Raw genomic sequence first — 17,236 nt, 5'->3', positions numbered from 1 at the left:
TAGGGAGTATATGGGTTTACATTTTCAACCAGTGACAGGCTGCCAGGCTCCTTAAGCCAAGGGCCCTGCTTTTGTCTGGTGTAATCTCTGCTGCATCTGAACTTGGAGTGGTTTTAAGTTTGTGTTGTGAATGACATGTCCGCTGGGATGTTTTTGGAAGTAGAAAAAGATAAGTTTCTGTTACTTTAAAGCTTCTGCAACTTACAGGTTTTTGAACAGAATCTTCTTTAAATTTTCCAAAGCTTGATAGATTTTCTTCAGTTTCAGGAAATGTTTCTTTCTAGTGTGAAAAGTTTGGCCCTACTATGCTACCGTATCTTCCTTTGTTATTGAAGATACTTTGGGGACAAAGTTGACACATTAAAATGAATTATTAATTCAGAGAGTCAAGATTGGTATCTTTTAACACATTCTCCTAGAGTCCCCTGACTGCATTAAAAAGGTTAAGAATCATTTCTAAGCTATGGTGGAGATTAAGGGGGAGTCAGATTCACCTTAAGGATGGGGCTTACTATTTAAACTTATTAGCCTTGATCACATTATCTGTTAGACAATTCACTAAAAACATATTACCCAAATGTTAACAAAACAACAAAAAAACCAGGCAGATAGGGCTTCCCTGGTGGCGCAATGGTTGAGAGTCTGCCTGCCGATGCAGGGGACACGGGTTCGTGCCCCGGTCCGGGAGGATCCCACATGCCGTGGAGCGGCTGGGCCCATGAGCCATGGCCGCTGAGCCTGCACGTCCGGAGCCTGTGCTCCGCAACGGGAGAGGCCACAACAGTGAGAGGCCCGCGTACCGCAAAAAAAAAAAAAAAAACCAGGCAGATAAAAAAGGCAGGTGTATAAAGGATGTATAAAGAAACTTCCCTGTCACAGCCTGGTTAGCATAGATCAGGATCAAGCACTCTTATAAATACATGAAATTTACCTTAACAGAGAACTCTGGTTGAGCTAAAAGCAAACTGGCTTGAAAAAAATTTTAACTGAAAAAAATTTTAATTAAGTTACAGGGCAGGAAGATATCCCAAACTAGATCCAGGGATGACTCTCTTTAGAATAAGAAGTAACTTGCTTTATGCACATTTAACTCACAAGATAAAGAATGTAACTAAATGGCAACAGAGGGAAATGGGCAGAAGTTTGACACTGAGCAGAAAAAGTGCTTGCTGAAGGTCAGAAAGTGGCATTACCGAATGCTGTCCCTGGAGCCTCTTTGATAGGAGTAACTGCTTCAAGGACTGTGGCAGGAACTGACCAAAAATAATAATAAAAAATGTTAAACATTTATACAGTCTCAGAGGGATATGGTGTGTCTGCACTCGGGTACCAGTTTATCACTCAGGAAGGATTGTCTCTGTACTCAGATAACTGTCCCTGAGAAGTGTCCCTGAAGTTTCTCATTCTGTGATGATCCTAGTCTAGGTAATGTGCCAAAGTAGACCCTCCCCATCTTGCTAGAAACTCATCTTTGGAAAGAGACAACAAGCTTTGCCCAACTGGGGTACTTAAGAGAGCAAGATAAAGGGCAGCCATTCAGCCTGTGGTTCAGCTGTATCCTTCTGTCTCATGCCCGGGAAAGCCTACCATGTATGGATCATGATGATTCTTACATGAAACCCAAACTCCTAAGTCCAAGAGTAAAAATTCCTTTTCAGCTGGTCCTTTGAGCCCATTTAGCTACAACAGCTTCAATAAAATGCTCTGATCAGCACCTAGAAGCTGACAGCCTTCACTGGTCCGAGAAGCCTCTGTCTCCTCTCGCTGGCCTCCACACATGTCCTGTCTTCTGAACTTCTTCACCCCACCCTCTCGCGCCCCAGCCATCCAAATCTATAGTGATTTCAATGCTCAAGCCCTTCCTAACTATTCTGGCCCACCCTGACCGTTTCTTTAAACCAGGGGTTCACAAACTATGGCCCATAGGCCAAACGTTGCCCATGGCTTGTTTTCATATAGCCCATTTCCATTTTTAAGTGATTGTTAAAAAAAAAAAAGGGAAAAAAGAAAACTATACATCAGAGATTATTGGGGTCACAAAGCCCCAAATATTTACTATTTTGCCCTTTATAGAAAATATTTGCTAACTCCTGCCTTAGATCTGTACTATGACTTATACAACTTTAATAGTTACCAAGAAATAGTCTATTTGCCCAAATATATGTTTGACCTATAGCTGTTTCAGTCCACTACACACATTCAATATATAAAGGATGGATAGAATTGAATGAGAAGCCAATGAAATAGACATTTAGAGAGAAGATTCTAATTCACAAAGGGGAAGGAATTTGGCTACCCCCTAAGACCTGTCCGACTGTGTTCTGGTTGTCTGCTCTGGAGTGAAAGTGGCCGCTGGCCCTGACTTGCCCCTTCACTTTCTCTAGACCTCACAGGGATGGGCTGCAGGATTCCTCAACCAGGATCTACACATTTACCCAGTTCAGTCTGAGGTGTTTCAGGATTCCGTGTGGTTTCAGATTTGGGATGTGGATGATGAGTTCGCTGAGGCACTTTGGGGGCTAAAGGAAAAAAACTTCAGGTTAATAGAGTGTTTTTAGTTCCAGAAGCTGTGGATAGGATTATAGTTGTTATAATTTCTTGAATTGCAGGAAATTTTTCTTTTGAGTTTGAAACATTTGTCCGTATTTGATGATTGCCTCTTTTTATCACTTATATTACTGTGAAAAACAAAAATCACACAGAAACCTGAGTTGATATATCAAGGATATTCTCAGAAGGGATTTTGGAATGAAAAAATTTCCAAAAACCTACTGAATTATTGTGATGGTGGGGAAGGGGTAGGGTGACTTTACACTAATGATGGTGCTGGTAACTTCAATTTACTAGCCTTGGACATATTTTCTATTTCACTCCTTACTGAAAAAAGACTATCATTATCTAAAATGGCAAAATAAAAACAAAATCGTGCACGTAGTAAAAAATATAGGAATTTAGATCTGCGTAAGAATTACGTCACACCATAATGGCTGTGACACTGTACTCAGTTTGGATCAAGGACAGACACTCCCACCCCTAACCCCCATTGATTGTGTCTGAAACTCAGTAACACAGAATGTGATTAAAAGGTTACATAGGGATGAGATGCCACAAATTCAAACGCATTGCCTTACAGATATGTATACTAAGCTAAGTTCATACTTGATTCTTTGAATAACAAATGAGTTGTTTTAATACTCTTCAATATATTAGGAAGTAATTGAATGACAACAGAGGATGACACAGAGTCTTGTGGTAATGACAACAGAGGATGACACAGTGTCTTGTGGTTATGACAGTGGCGAAATGAGTCTGAAATGAGTAGGAGCAGATGCTTATGGACATAATGTGTCATTACCTACGGTCGTCCCTGGAGCCTCGGTCCTAAGAGTAACTGGTTCAGGGATTGTGGCAGGAACTGATCAAAAGTAAGAAAAGAAATCAAAGAGATTTTTGTGAGTGCATGAAATGTCAGAAAATTCATCTTAACAGTAAAAATAATGCTTCAAAGGGGAAAAGGGAAGGGCAAGGATGGATTACACAAAAGTTTAAAACCAAGTGGCAGGAACTATAGGGGTGGGAGGTGAGCGGTAGAGGCGGTGGGGAGTAGGGCTTCACCCTAGGGTCTGCCCACCACACATAGAACAGAGAGCCAAAAAGAAGCTGAGACCATACTCACTAAGTCCTTAGTGAAGAGAGTGGCATTTAATATAATAAGGTGAGGAACAACCTCTCAGTTTGTGGTATCATATTAAACTAAGCATCTTCAGTTCTAAGAATAGAAAAAGCATCGTCCTGTGTAGAAGTAAGGATCAGTGAAGCCCACTGGATCAAACTTAAGCTCTTGAGTAGACATCCCAGTCCTCTTTATTTCATCCTATAGAGGCCCATTCAACAGGAGTGTTATCAACAAGTCATCCTCTGTCTGGTCACCAGCTTCCTTCAGCACATTCCCTGTTTATCAGCCTTTGTTCCCTCAACCCTTCACTCATCCAAATTCTGCACTGATTTTTTCCCCTAATTATCCTGGATCTTTTCCTGCTCCAAATATTTACTATATTTCTAGCATATATCATTTGTACTATTTCAGAAATTATTTTACATTTGTATACACATGCTGCCCTATGTTATTTTCTACCTGTTTATGCAGGAACAGCTCTTGTTTACAACTATAGTACAAAATGTTTGGGAAATAAAGCATAATTCCTACTTCTGATTTGTCTCACAGGTGCTAATATGGTTATGGGGATATAGAAGGGATTAATGAGAAGAATAGTGTTTACTCTTAAGAGATATATAAGGCATGTACCGATTATGTGCACAGAATTCAGGGTCCCAGATGGGGTAGAATGCTTGGATTCCTTAAACCAGAAACAGCATATTTACCCAGTGTGGTCTGAGGTACTTCTGGATGGGGCGTGGTTTTAGGTTTGGGACGTGGACGACGGGGTCTCTTTGTTGTTGTTAGAGCTGAAGGAAGAAAAGTTAGGATTATTATAGTGCTGGTGACTCCATTGCCTCTGAATAGGATGATATAACCGGGCTCTAAGCCTTCTAGAACTTGCCAGAGTTCTTTTGAGTGGAGACACCTTTGTTACTTTGGTTTGAAATTTTATCCTTTAATATATTAACAGGTTTTCTTTTATAATTGAGAATTCTCTAGAGATTAAAAATTATATTATAATTATGTTTAAGAAATGAAGATGAGGGACTATCATTTTCTTGAAAGCGTCCCTAATGAGAAATCACGCTAAACTGTGAAAGCATGAGAGAAGTTTCAAACCATCCTATACTATTCACTTATAATTTAAAACAACTAGTCTTGGGCAAATTTTCCACTTGGTAATTTACTAAAATAACTACACAAAATTAGGTGCAACATCAATAAAGCAAAAAAAAAAAAAGTTATGTAGAACTTGAAATATAGAAAGTAAGATGCTTAAAGAAACTTCATGGTATCATAATTGACACTATATTGGTGGTCTAAATAAAGAATATATGGAGAATCACATTTAGCCCCCAGCTCTAACAAACAGTACTATTTAAACAGAGAGTCAGATTGACATGATGCAATTACAAGCTGGGAGATGCAGCAAATAGATGTGTTGAATTAAAGTTTATACACATTAATGTTAGAAAGAAAGCCTTTTATATTTTAAGATGAACACAGCAATAGGATGACAATAAATTATGACATCATTGTCTCTACAGAACATAGATAAGTCTGACAACAAGAAAGCACTTGCTGAAGGATGTACAGGATCATTACCTAAAGATGTCCCAGTAGTAACAGGTTCAAGGTCTGTAGCAAGAAATGATCGAAAGAAATTAAAAAAAAGAATTGTTAAACACATAAGAAAAGTCACCAAACTCTCTTGAAAATGAACTTCACTAGGGTAGTGTGGTTCTACGGCCAGAAAGCAAAATTTTCAAAGTTCCAAGGTGAGGGTACAAAGATATATGATATTATGAAATGGTTATACCCTTATTATCCCTACATGGTTACCTACAAGTATTGCTTTTTATATCATCTGATAATATAATGGAAAACTCTGCTTAGAAAAATCTTTAGGCATCTGTCTAAAAACATTACAGTTAACAACTGCAAGAAAAGAATGTGAAAGTATAATTTATAACACAATATACTGGAAAACAAACAATTACATCTATGTCATGATAGATGCAATTGTTGATATATTTAAGCAGATATTGGTAATGAATAACCAAAATAGACAACGCTCCTTTTTGTTAAGAGTCCACTTTGGAAAAAGACCAAGACCTCTGTCCAAACAAAGCCATATAAAAGAGCAAGATACAAAGCGTCATTCAGTCTACAAAACTTGTCAGTTCATCTCTCTGTTATCAGGACAGAAAAGGGCTGACTGGAGAGTATGCTGCAGCCAAGTGGCTCAAATCCAATCATTGAAGTCAGGCACTCAGGTCCTCTTCACAGACCCATCTAAAAGTAGCACTGCTGACCACAATTTCTGAGCACCAGCCAAGTAAACATTGCCCTTCTCCTTTCTCACAATCAAGTTCTACTTCCAAGTCCTATCCTTCTGCTGTCATCCACACATATGGCACCTTCCAGCTTCTGTTTGTTATTCCTGCTCATCCCTCCAACAAATCTACAAACTATACACATTTCAAAGGTCCACATGACACTTATCACCCCCATGGATCTTTCACTTCTCTAAGAATTAACTAACAGTTGGTAAAACTCAATAAATATGTTGCTTTTGCCCATTTTCCTTTCTATCTGCATATGAACAGTTTCACACAAGAGCAGCTTCCTCCCTCAATGAAGCCAAGTCCCTTGTTATTTCTAAACTATTCCTCACAAATGCTAATGTGGCAGTTCATTAAATATGAGACTAATTGAACTAAATAGGCTACTCAACTAGATACGTTTTTGCGGAGCCAGAATCAAAGAGAAAATGTAATCGAATGGTGAGAGAAGCAAATACAAGGTACCAAGAAGATACTAAGTAGCGTGAGGAAGTCACATGAATTGACTAGAGCACTTGTAACTTGGGCATCCATCCTGAAGGATCGCAGGGTTACTAGGCAGCGAGTTACACTCCCACCACAGTATCACATCCAACAAGGTTCCACAGGTACCAGGAACCACATATTTACCTAGTTTGGCCTGAGGTGTCTCTGGGCTCGGCGTGGTTTTATGTTTGGGACGTGGACGTGGACGACGTTTTCTTGTTCTTTGTGATGTTTTTGGAGCTGAAGAAAGGAAACTGGTTAATGTTGTCTTATGACTCCAGAAAAAAAGGATGATACATGGCTCTAGGTTTTATAAAATTTTGCTAGATTTTCTGGAGTCTTGAGAAATTTGTCTCTGGGGTTTGGAATTTTCTTTGTCATCCATATGCCAAAAAAAAGTTGTGGGGGGTTGTCTGCTGACAGTTCTTTTGAGAAAGAACATATAACATTATTTTAATTATCTGAAAACTTTACTGTTATTGCTGGTATCAGATTTTCAAAGAGAAACCTGATCCAAGGGACGTCAGAAGCACAGCATGTCTACATCGTATTAGAGAGGGACACAGGCTCACCTGCTTTGGGGAGATTATATTTAGAAATGACTTGGTTTAGGCATACATCCCATTAAACATTATTAGACTAAACACATCTCATTTCTTAAAATCATTGGTAGACCATAAAAATGCCTGGAATATCTTAAAACAACTTTCTTTTGATGGCCACAGAATTATACCTGATGTTCATAGGGCAGAGACTCCTAACTGCGTTTGGAATTCAGCAGAACCACTGGCTCTGTAAAGCTTTAAGAAAGCTGGATAATGTGGGGGATAGATACTCTGCACTAGCTTCAGAGATGCTTATATTCTAACCAAGTGACTTATTTTAAACATCTTCAATATGTTCAAAATGAAAGAATATAGCTGAGTGACAAAAAGGGATGATGAAAAAATCTTACAGAAGAGAAAACCCTTTGACCAACATAGTAATGGAATTGACTGGACCATAAACAGAAAATGCTCTTGCCTGAAGACATCAAAGGTCGTTACCTAATGTTGTCCAAGGAGCCTCAGTTCTCAGAGTTACAGGTTCAATGTCTCTGGCAGGAACTGACCAAAAGCAATACAATAAACAATGGAGATTTAAGAAACATAGGAAAAGAAACAAAATTATCTTGAAAATGAATCCTTTTAATCCTGTAATGTTTAAAAAGCATTTATGAACTCTGGAAAAAGAGTATTAGTTCGTAATAACTGGCTGTACTCTGGTACCCATTTATCTCACAAAACAGCCATACCCCTTGCACTTTGCATCCCTGTGAGGCCAATGAAAAGTAGGTTTTTTGGTGTTTAATTATCTGATTGCAGCTGTATTGGAAACTTGGCTCCAAAAAAATCTCTTAGCTGTCTGATATGTATTTTAAATTACTCTGAAAAATTATTATGAAAACTTCTGTTAGTATTTGAAAGGTTTTCACCACCATTATTCATATATTTTTTTGAGAAATGGTGGTAGTGGTGAGAATTTTTAAAAATGTTCTTAATCAGTCTGATTATTGGAGATCTGTGACAGTTATGCAAAAGATAACCTTGTGCCCTTTCTCCACAATAAAGGTGATACTCTTTGCTACAATTTGTCCTTATTTATTCATTTATTTCAAATGGATACTTGGGAGATAACTATTCAAGTGAGGAACAGAGATGATTAAGAAAAAGGTCTGGGGCTTCCCTGGTGGCGCGGTGGTTGAGAGTCCGCCTGCCGATGCAGGGGACGCGGGTTCGTGCCCCGGTCCGGGAGGATCCCACATGCCGCGGAGCGGCTGGGCCCATGGGCCATGGCCGCTGAGCCTGCGCGTCCGGAGCCTGTGCGTCCAGAGCCTGTGCTCTGCAACGGGAGAGGCCACAACAGTGAGAGGCCCGCGTACCGCAAAAAAAAAAAAAAAAAAAAGAAAAAGAAAAAGGTCTGAAAAGTAATAATTCAACTTTTGTCTGAATAAACAGGATTCCTCTAATTCTCTAATATTCTGAAATGATTGAATTACACATTGGTATAAAATTAAGACTTATGACTCCTTGGTTTTAAAATAGTGTCTCTATTTTTCAAGTCCATAAGATTAAATGTAACATTAAAATATCGTATCACCAAAAACTCTGTAAGCATTTATATGGAGATTGCCTTTTGCTGACTGTCCAAGATAACACAGCACAGAGTTGGTTTAAGCCACATCTGAGAACATCTTCTGAACTAAAGGAAAACATGGCATCCGGAAGAGATGGAAAGTGAGAACCACAGGACAAAACAATATTCAAAGCTGATTGCCTTCAAACAAAAGAGGAAAATCCCTATTTTGTTTGGAATTCAACACCACAGGACGGATTTATCAACAGAAAGGTCCAGTTGCATTCGAACAGTATGGAATCAAGAAGAAAGGACTTTTGCGAGAAAGAGACAATTTGTATTTTCTCAAGCCCCAACCAGCTTTTTCATTGTCCCTCTCCCACATCATAAATTATACATACATAAAAGCAGAGATTTCAAAAATGTCCTGGTTTGAATGATGGATGGAGAGAGCACCTGTAACTCTTGCCAACATCAAGTGCTGCAAGCAATCTGACTATCTCTGAAGATGATCAAAGAACAAAAAACATTCAGGGATTGTAAGCTGAGCGGCAGCTGTAAGAATGCCTAAGTATATTAAAAAGGTGCTTGTTGAAAATAGTAAACAGTTTTTGGGAATGAATGAAAAAGAGGATGAATGGCAATTGTTTACACAAGAGACTACAGACAGTGACAGAAATGAGAGGGGCAAGTTCAGAGAAACATCGACCAAGAGGGAAGACATCCATCGTTACCTATGGTTGTGGAGGGCGCTTCATTCTCAAATGTAACAGGCTCAAAGACTGCACCATAAAAAATAAACAGATATAGGAAACAAAACTAAGGAAAGCTAGACTTTTAGGTGCTCATTGATGCTTAATTCACAGGACACAGAACTTGGTTTATTCTAAGCTGATATAAATTGCCTCCTTGAGAGACTTATTTATTATGAGAGATGCTCTCAGTAAATTAGAATTTTATACTAATTGGCATCTTAGGAGAAAATGTCACTTGGAAAACAATTGAATTTTCAGAACTATTATATAATATCTTCTTATTTAGTAGAAAATCACTTAGTTCATAGGTACCATTTGAAAAGCCAATAAGGTATTTTAGAGAAAGCCAATCTCCATGTGCCTATAAGGGAAGAACACAGGGTCAGCCTCCCTAGTGGCAGCTGCTAAAATCACTTTCAAAAATGCTCCAGATACAGAAAAACCAGGCTTCTATTCATTACAAACCCGAATTGAGAAGACAGAACCTAAAAATGCTTTAAGAGTGGAATCTGTCAGACAATCCGATATAAAATTTACTAATTTCCCAAACATTAATTTGTTCATTTAACACATGAAACACAAGTGTGGCTACTTTGAGAAGATAATGAACAAAAAAACCATGGTATTTGGGTTTCTATGCTTTTATGATGTGACAAACTGTAAGCATCTTCAGCAACATCCCCAAAGAAAAAGCTTCTTAAGCCGAAGCACTGGAAATTGTTTACCGGATTTAGGTGGTGGCGTATCTGGTTTTGCTGTGGTTTTGGGTTTAGGAAGTAATTGCTTTGGTGATTTTGAATCTGAAGGAAAAAGGTGCTATAATTAGTGTCATGTCAGAGCTGTGAATGTCAAGATTAGTGCTACTGACACACCGTTTTCCTAGTTATAGATTAAGACATTGAAAGTAGAGATTACCAGGCTGGATTTGAGGTACATCTGGTCTACGTGTAGTTTTAGGTCTTTCGGATGGTTTCGACGCTAAAGAAAAAAGTATTAAGGTCACAGCTGTAACTGTCAATAATTAAGGACACATATGCTCAAGCAAAGATACTATATAAATTCAGTGAATATACAACAAAATTAATTCCTGGGGTGGGAAGGGTGGGAAATGTGTCCATTCCTACTGATTTTTCTGAAAGAAAAAAACCTTCAGGAAATGTTCAAAATGTGTCTCTCAACAAAAGTAAGGAGAACTATAAGAAGACTTTTTTCTGTATAAGTAATTTCTAAAATGACAAGTGTAATAGTTCTGTTTCTTACTGGATAGGTTTTTTTTTTCTTTTCCCCAGTATAAAAACAGTAAGGTAGAAATCTGAAACTTGCTTAGTAGGAAATCAGGAAAGTAACCCATAGATACTTGAAATTATACAGCATGTTACATGGCTATTTATTTCTGGAGTTTTCTAAAGTAAACCAGTGACAGATTTATTGTGAATGCTGAGAAATTATAATGAAATAATTATAATCAAAACAGCATTAGGACTGAAAACAATAAAACCAGCTGGAGACTTTTAATATTCTCAAGTTATAAAGACCATACTATTTTTATCTTGGACCCTAGACAAAGAACAGTGTGTGTGACTTTGGTTATCAAAACATACTCAAAAAAATTCCCCAGAGAAACAGCAAAGCTGAAGGAGCCATTATTTCATGCAGCTGTTTAAGAGGGAGAAAGTCTTACAAGTTGAATGAGTAAAGCAATGAAATGGTAATCATGACACTGGAATAAAACATTGCCATTTGCCAAGTCCAGGATGAGCACGGAAGTCCCTGAGAAAGAGTAGATGGTTTTCTCTACACGAGGACACGTGATGGGAGGACAGAGGGTTTCTGGAAAACCAGGAAGTTGTGTTCAAAACCATGGACTTTCCCTGAATTAGCATACAGAATTCTTCTAGAAGTTTCCTATCTTCAGGCTCTTCAGACCCAGATAGGAAAGGTGAGGGAAAGCATAGAACAAAACTGTGACACTGTGTATAGAATTGCAGTCATGCCTGGGCAGAGAGCAGGAAAAGCAAAAGTGACAACCTGGGAAAGCAATTGGAGGAGACCAGAATTACCAACTGTGGGCACCAAGGGCTCCAGTTGTACCGTAGCAGGTTCCAGAGCTATAGAGGCAAAACACCAAAAATACTAATTATGTCAAGAAGCGGCATCTTGAGGAAGGAAACATTACTCTTCCATCTTTACTTAAACCGTGTACTTTTTTTGAATGTGATTTTCCTTTTCATTTTTCCCATTTGCCCCTCTTCTCCCTATTGCTTTCCCACATCTCATCTGCCATGAATACGCATCTTATGTAAAAGCTTTACGGTGCCCTACTTTAACGATCCACTTAGTGGCCCAGCTTACTGCTGTGTATACTTAATAACTACAAATAAAAAGATAAACGTATTCATAAAACGTGAATTTAGAAAGTATAGATCCTTAAATATAAAAATCAACTACACTGGTTCCTAAAGCCCAGCTATTTAGGCGGTAGGTAGCTACTATATCAGAAACTACCATATTCCACTTTCTATGTTAACTGGAACCCTGAACATCACATTTACCAGGTTTGGACTTGGGCACATCTGGACTAGGTGTGGTTTTAGGGCGGGGACGACGACCTGGTCGTTTGGTCTTTGGTGGAGCTGAAGAAAGAAAATCAGCTAGTTAATACATAAAAGGTGGCCCTACAAACTGACCATCAATACTACGTGTATCTTAGAAGCACATTTAAGCCCTTTGATTTATTGCAGATACGTATCCTTCTGTTTGCCACTTTCTATCATTATTTACCCAGTTAAATGAGGTCTTGAATAATGGATTTTTATTTTATTTTTTGCCAAATATTTATAAATAACTGTTCAAAAGATCTCTCTATTCTATTTTGAGGTGGAAAATTCAGAACTTTGTACAGCTTGGAGAAGACGGTCTCATTAAATTTTTGAAGGTATATGTTTAACAGGAACATGAGAAAAGTTACTTTTAGAAGGCACTAGGGATAAAAAGTAAAATTTATTTGGCCTAAAATTCAAAAGGAAATGTTTTTCGCTTAGCATTTAAAAATCTGCAAATCAACATGGGGTGGGGTGGGGGAAAGGGAGGGTGGGATGAATTGGGAGATTAGGTTGGACATAAATACACTACTATGTGTAAAGTAGATAGCTAGTGGGAAGCTGCTGTACAACACAGGGAGCTCGGCTTGGTGCTCTGTGATGACCTAGATGGGTGGGAAGGGGGGTGGGGTGGGAGGGAGGTCCAAGGGGGAGGGGATATATGTATACTGATACATATATAGCTGCTTCACTTCAGTGTACAGCAGAAACTAACACAACATTGTAAAGCAATTATACTCCAATAAAAAAAATCTATAAATCAGTAACATGTGCAAAAAGGCTTTGAATTCTCAAATTATTTCAGGGAAGGCAACTTTTAAAGAGTGAGATATAATTTTTAGACTATAGGATTTAAAATTTTTCTCCAAAGGAATAGAGAACACACACACACAAATGGACATTAATGAACAAATCCATTAATGTGAGCCTGTTAATAAAGATGCCAGCAGTCAGGAAAAGGAAAAAAAGGTAGGTCACTCACTGCATTACCTAATGTTGTTGTTGAAGGTTTAGTTCCCAGTGTTCCAGGTTCTAAGACTGCACGAAAAATGATCAAGAAGGAATCAAAATCAACGGAAAAATGATGAACTTTAGTAAAATATGAAAAATGCTTAATTTTTAAGTACTAAGTTGAGCAATCATAAATGGTGAAACTTTTATCCATATAAGACATTCCTTTTTTATGTAAATAGATTCCTGTGTTTTTAGACAAAATGAACAAAAACGCAGCTGGTCAGTTAAGTTTGGAAAGAGAAATGGAAAAAAAAAAAAGGCATGACTCTCATTTGGAAGATGTAAATGCAATAAAGTAACCAACAGCTCATGTTATGAAGGAAAATGTGAATAACTGGCTAAGACAGCACTAGCAGAACAGTTTTTGCTCTCTTGAAGGAAAAGAAGCTACATAGACTGGGGTGAATTTTTATATTTCTCTCATTTAATGAATTTCCTAGTGACACATTAGGATATTTAGATCTGGAAAGACCATAATGCTTTTCAAGAAAGTCTGCAAATGTTAGAGTTTTGAAAGTAAGAAAAACACCTCTAAAAGTGAAAGCACAAATATGTCCTGGGGAAGCCATGGTCCTCTATGGGAAATAACCAGGTTAAAACAAGCTCAGGACATGGTGCTCAAATACAAGGAGGGACAACAAGGAATGTGACAAATCAAAATCAGTATGGCTTTCATGGCTGTCTCAGAGCTTCCACTTAAGCACAGGCAGGGAGTTTATCTTCTGGTGAAAATGGCTGAAAGAAAGATCTGAAGGACAACAAAGAAATAATCTTTTGAAAAGCCAAAGCTAAGCACAAAGTTGAACATAGAGGGTGTGAAAGAAAGAGAATTCTTTTTCACTCACTAAGGCAAACTTCATTACCTATTGGCGGCTGTGATGGTGGTGGAGTCTCAGGTTCCAGGGCTGCAATGAAAGCAAGTATTATCAAAGGGGATGCTGATGAGCACCATTTAAGCTAGAAATTAAAGGTCCTTTACCGTAATAAGTGTTCTCTCATTGGTGAACCATCAGGTTCTATTGGCTTATGAAATAAAGCTCAATCAGCCTGCAGCCTCTCCACAAACCACAACAGAAGAAAGAATAGAGAATTCTAATTTTTGTTGTTGATTTTTAGCTATTTTCCCCACTACTGTTCCTCGTGCCTGAGGACATATTAAAGGAAGTCAGTGTAGCCTCTCAGAAGTTGTTCACCTGCCATTTTATTTTCATGCAGGACAGTCGGTTTCACCCAAGAAAATGGGAAGAGGCAACAGACCCATCAGACCTGTGACCGTGCCTGAGCTCTGTTAGTTTGGGATGATTTTCAGCCTGACCGGATCTGATATTCTTTCACAAAAAATAGGAATGGAACTTACAGTCTAAAAGGGGCCACAAGTGTTCATATGGTGTTCCCCGTATTTACTAGTATCTATTGCTGGTGAACAAATTGATTTACACATGAAATTTATTCCATTTAAATTATCAAATCAATAGAAGTCAGAAAGTAGTCTCAGATTTCATCAAATGCTGAATAAATTGAATAACAATATTATATAAATATTCTGAAAGATAAATTCTCCAATGCCATTCAGATTAGCAGTAAATAAATTATACCTCATGCTGAATATAGTTTGGTTAAAAAGTCTATTTGGGTTTTTTAAAAGAAGATCATCCAATAGAGGTTTCCTATTCTGTAGAACAAAAAGAATTCTTTTCTTTCAAGAAGAAAATAAAAAAGGAAATCAGTTGTTGAAATACAAAGTGAATATTCTTTGACTTTTTTTTTTCTTACAGAAAGAAACCAATTAATATGGCCCCTACTGACCAGCTTAACAGAACTTAAATCATTTTGCACTTATGTATTCCTTATATTACATTTACCAGGGTTATCTCTGATATTTCTGGACTAGGGGGTATGGAAGGTTTGGGGGAAGCATGTAGTGACTCTTTAGCAACTAAAAAAGAAAATATAATAATAAATAATTAGGATAGAGAATTTTCATTTATTCTGAATGCAAGGCACAGGTGTTACTGAAACGTAGCATCATTCATTAGAATGTCTGTGGCCAAAAAAAAGAATTCTGATTTCTCAAGAACTTGTCAGAAATAGATTATAACAGATGAATGGCAGAGCTGCAGTGATGTACGAGATAGAAGTACACTAGGCAAAGTAAAAAAATGTGTGTGTGGGAGAGGGAGGGGGCGTGGCTAAATGTCAGAGTCTACAGGAGAAAGGGAAAATAAATAGTAGATATCGGTAATTAAATACAATAAATATCAAAAAGCATTCACATCTGAAAATAGCAAAAAACAAAAATTCTCTTGAAACTTTGAGGTTGTAATTCAGGTTTTAATTTCTACAAAGTTGCCTTCTAAAAGTGTGAAAAAGTAAGATTTGGTACTTGTAGCACCTTTTAGCTTTCACAAAGATCAAAGAATGCTGTCTTTTGAATTTTATAAAGAAAAATCAGCATTTTTTAGGTCCTGAGACTGAGGCCAAATAGGTATGGAGCCCCATCAATTAAGCTTCCAATTCACCTGAATATAAAAATATTAAAGTCAGTGTTTATTAAAAGTAAATACATCTTCTGATAAGACTTCCTCTATTTCATAGCCTTAAGGTATTACCGATAAAGGTGCAAAAATTCCATAAAAAAAGCTGGGTGGCATGCAAATAACTACACCACTCACCTCAGCACAAAACAAAGAAAACTAAAACCCTCTCATGGATTTGTGGCTAGCAATGAGTACAATTTACTATTCTGTCCACCGTGTCAGAGAAATGCATACAACAAACAGCTGTAATCGGAGGTCTCTCCCTTTTTTCCAGATCGTTAAAAGCTTGAAGAGCCGAACGTCATTACAATCTTAATAATTAACTATGAAGGAAACAATTCTCATTGGATGAGGCAGACAAGTTGGGACATGGTAGATGTCTGGGATTTTTCAAGAAAGTGCTGGATTCTACTTATAAAACAAACCAAAACCAATGTGGGTTTTTACTCATTAGCTTAACCACAAAGGAAAACCAAAGGAAAAGCAGCCTGTATGGAAAGTGAAACAGAAAAACAGGAGAGTGTGAGGAGAGGGCTGAGAAAGGCAATGAATGACTCAAATCAAAAAGCTTTTGGTGGTTTATTTGCTCTCTTGAACCTTGGCAGGAAAAGAAGAATTTAGCAGAGCTATAGTGGTGGTTGCCATAAAATAAATACATTTTAAAAAGCTAAAACCCAAGCAATGGTTTATAGAGAACCAGTCATCACTCTATGTTGCCTCAGGACACTCAAAGTCAACATGAGTTAGCTTAAGTTTAGGCACAGATTCTGAAGTGGTGGTACTTGCTGTTAGGGGAAAAGTGTGGCTATTCTTAGGTGATTAGAAGGTAGAAATCAAAGGAATATAAACCCATTAGCTTCCAAATGATTTCCCCCATTTTAAAGGGAAATGTCAAATTAAGAAATCTCTTTGCTCAAATACCTTAGAGTGATAAGAACACACTCTCCCACCTTGATTTGTATTAATGAATTTCCTCTCAGAAACATTTTATTCCCCTAGAAACCACTAAAAGTAATAATATAGCTTATCATGAATAAATGGTAATAAACATTAGGAGACATTTTTTTGATGTTTTCAAATGTTACCTTGTAACAACAGAAATAATTAGATTGGAAAAACATTTACTTAAAGTTGGTGACCCCAAATGGCAGGGGGTGGTGGTGGGATGAATTGGGAGATTAGGATTGACATATATACACTAATATGTATAAAATGGATAACTAATAAGAACCTGCTGTATAAAAAAATAAAATTCAAAAAAAAAATAAATAAAAAGTTGGTGACCCAAACATAGAGTAATATTTCTCAAGCTGCTTGGTAATAGGTCCCTATTCAAAATACAGCTTAAATGTAAGAGTTACTACCTTATTCTAAAGTCCTCTGGGCATAATTTTAAAATAAATGTACATGAAATCCTTCTCTCAGATAGCTGACTGTCAGAGTTCTATGATTTAAACTGCTAGGGCTCTTGAGTTTTATTAGCTATGCTTCTTTCTCCTAATAACCTCTCTGAGTTAGAATACTTCATTCCATTTCTCTGACTTGGAGACCTCACCCCTGGTCACAGCATCAACTATACTCCCTTTGCCTAATCCATAATTTCTTTCCCTCTGACACCTACAACACCTGGAAATCTCACTGCCTCTTTAAAAGGAGTCATGAGAATTCTCTCTCTGAGCAGTTATGCTTTTCTTCCTTACCCATGTCTTTGCAAAAAACAAAT

General features: G+C 37.6%; 1 protein-coding gene across 19 annotated transcripts in view; it reads right to left on the bottom strand.

Moving 5' to 3' along the window:
* ABI3BP (ABI family member 3 binding protein) overlaps positions 1-17,236 on the bottom strand; it is a 262,442-nt gene that overhangs the window by 90,057 nt on the left and 155,149 nt on the right. For 13 of the 19 annotated variants that reach the window (XM_067739084.1, XM_067739065.1, XM_067739077.1 and 10 more), the window contains 14 exons: positions 13,840-13,881; positions 12,953-13,000; positions 11,915-11,995; positions 11,423-11,470; positions 10,278-10,340; positions 10,088-10,162; positions 9,342-9,389; positions 7,539-7,598; positions 6,637-6,732; positions 5,267-5,299; positions 4,384-4,467; positions 3,356-3,415; positions 2,436-2,519; positions 1,194-1,253 (listed from right to left, as the gene is read on the bottom strand). In XM_067739084.1, coding sequence (XP_067595185.1) covers positions 1,194-1,253; positions 2,436-2,519; positions 3,356-3,415; positions 4,384-4,467; positions 5,267-5,299; positions 6,637-6,732; positions 7,539-7,598; positions 9,342-9,389; positions 10,088-10,162; positions 10,278-10,340; positions 11,423-11,470; positions 11,915-11,995; positions 12,953-13,000; positions 13,840-13,881 — 882 coding nt within the window. The remainder of the gene's footprint in view (positions 1-1,193; positions 1,254-2,435; positions 2,520-3,355; positions 3,416-4,383; positions 4,468-5,266; positions 5,300-6,636; positions 6,733-7,538; positions 7,599-9,341; positions 9,390-10,087; positions 10,163-10,277; positions 10,341-11,422; positions 11,471-11,914; positions 11,996-12,952; positions 13,001-13,839; positions 13,882-17,236) is intronic. The other 6 variants (XM_067739069.1, XM_067739085.1, XM_067739073.1 and 3 more) reach the window with 5 other exon arrangements.

This window comes from Pseudorca crassidens, chromosome 5 (genome assembly GCF_039906515.1).
Source record: "Pseudorca crassidens isolate mPseCra1 chromosome 5, mPseCra1.hap1, whole genome shotgun sequence".
NCBI classification, from domain to species: Eukaryota; Metazoa; Chordata; class Mammalia; order Artiodactyla; family Delphinidae; genus Pseudorca; species Pseudorca crassidens.
Note: the sequence above shows the minus strand (reverse complement) of the source record. Positions and strands in the feature narration are given on the sequence as shown.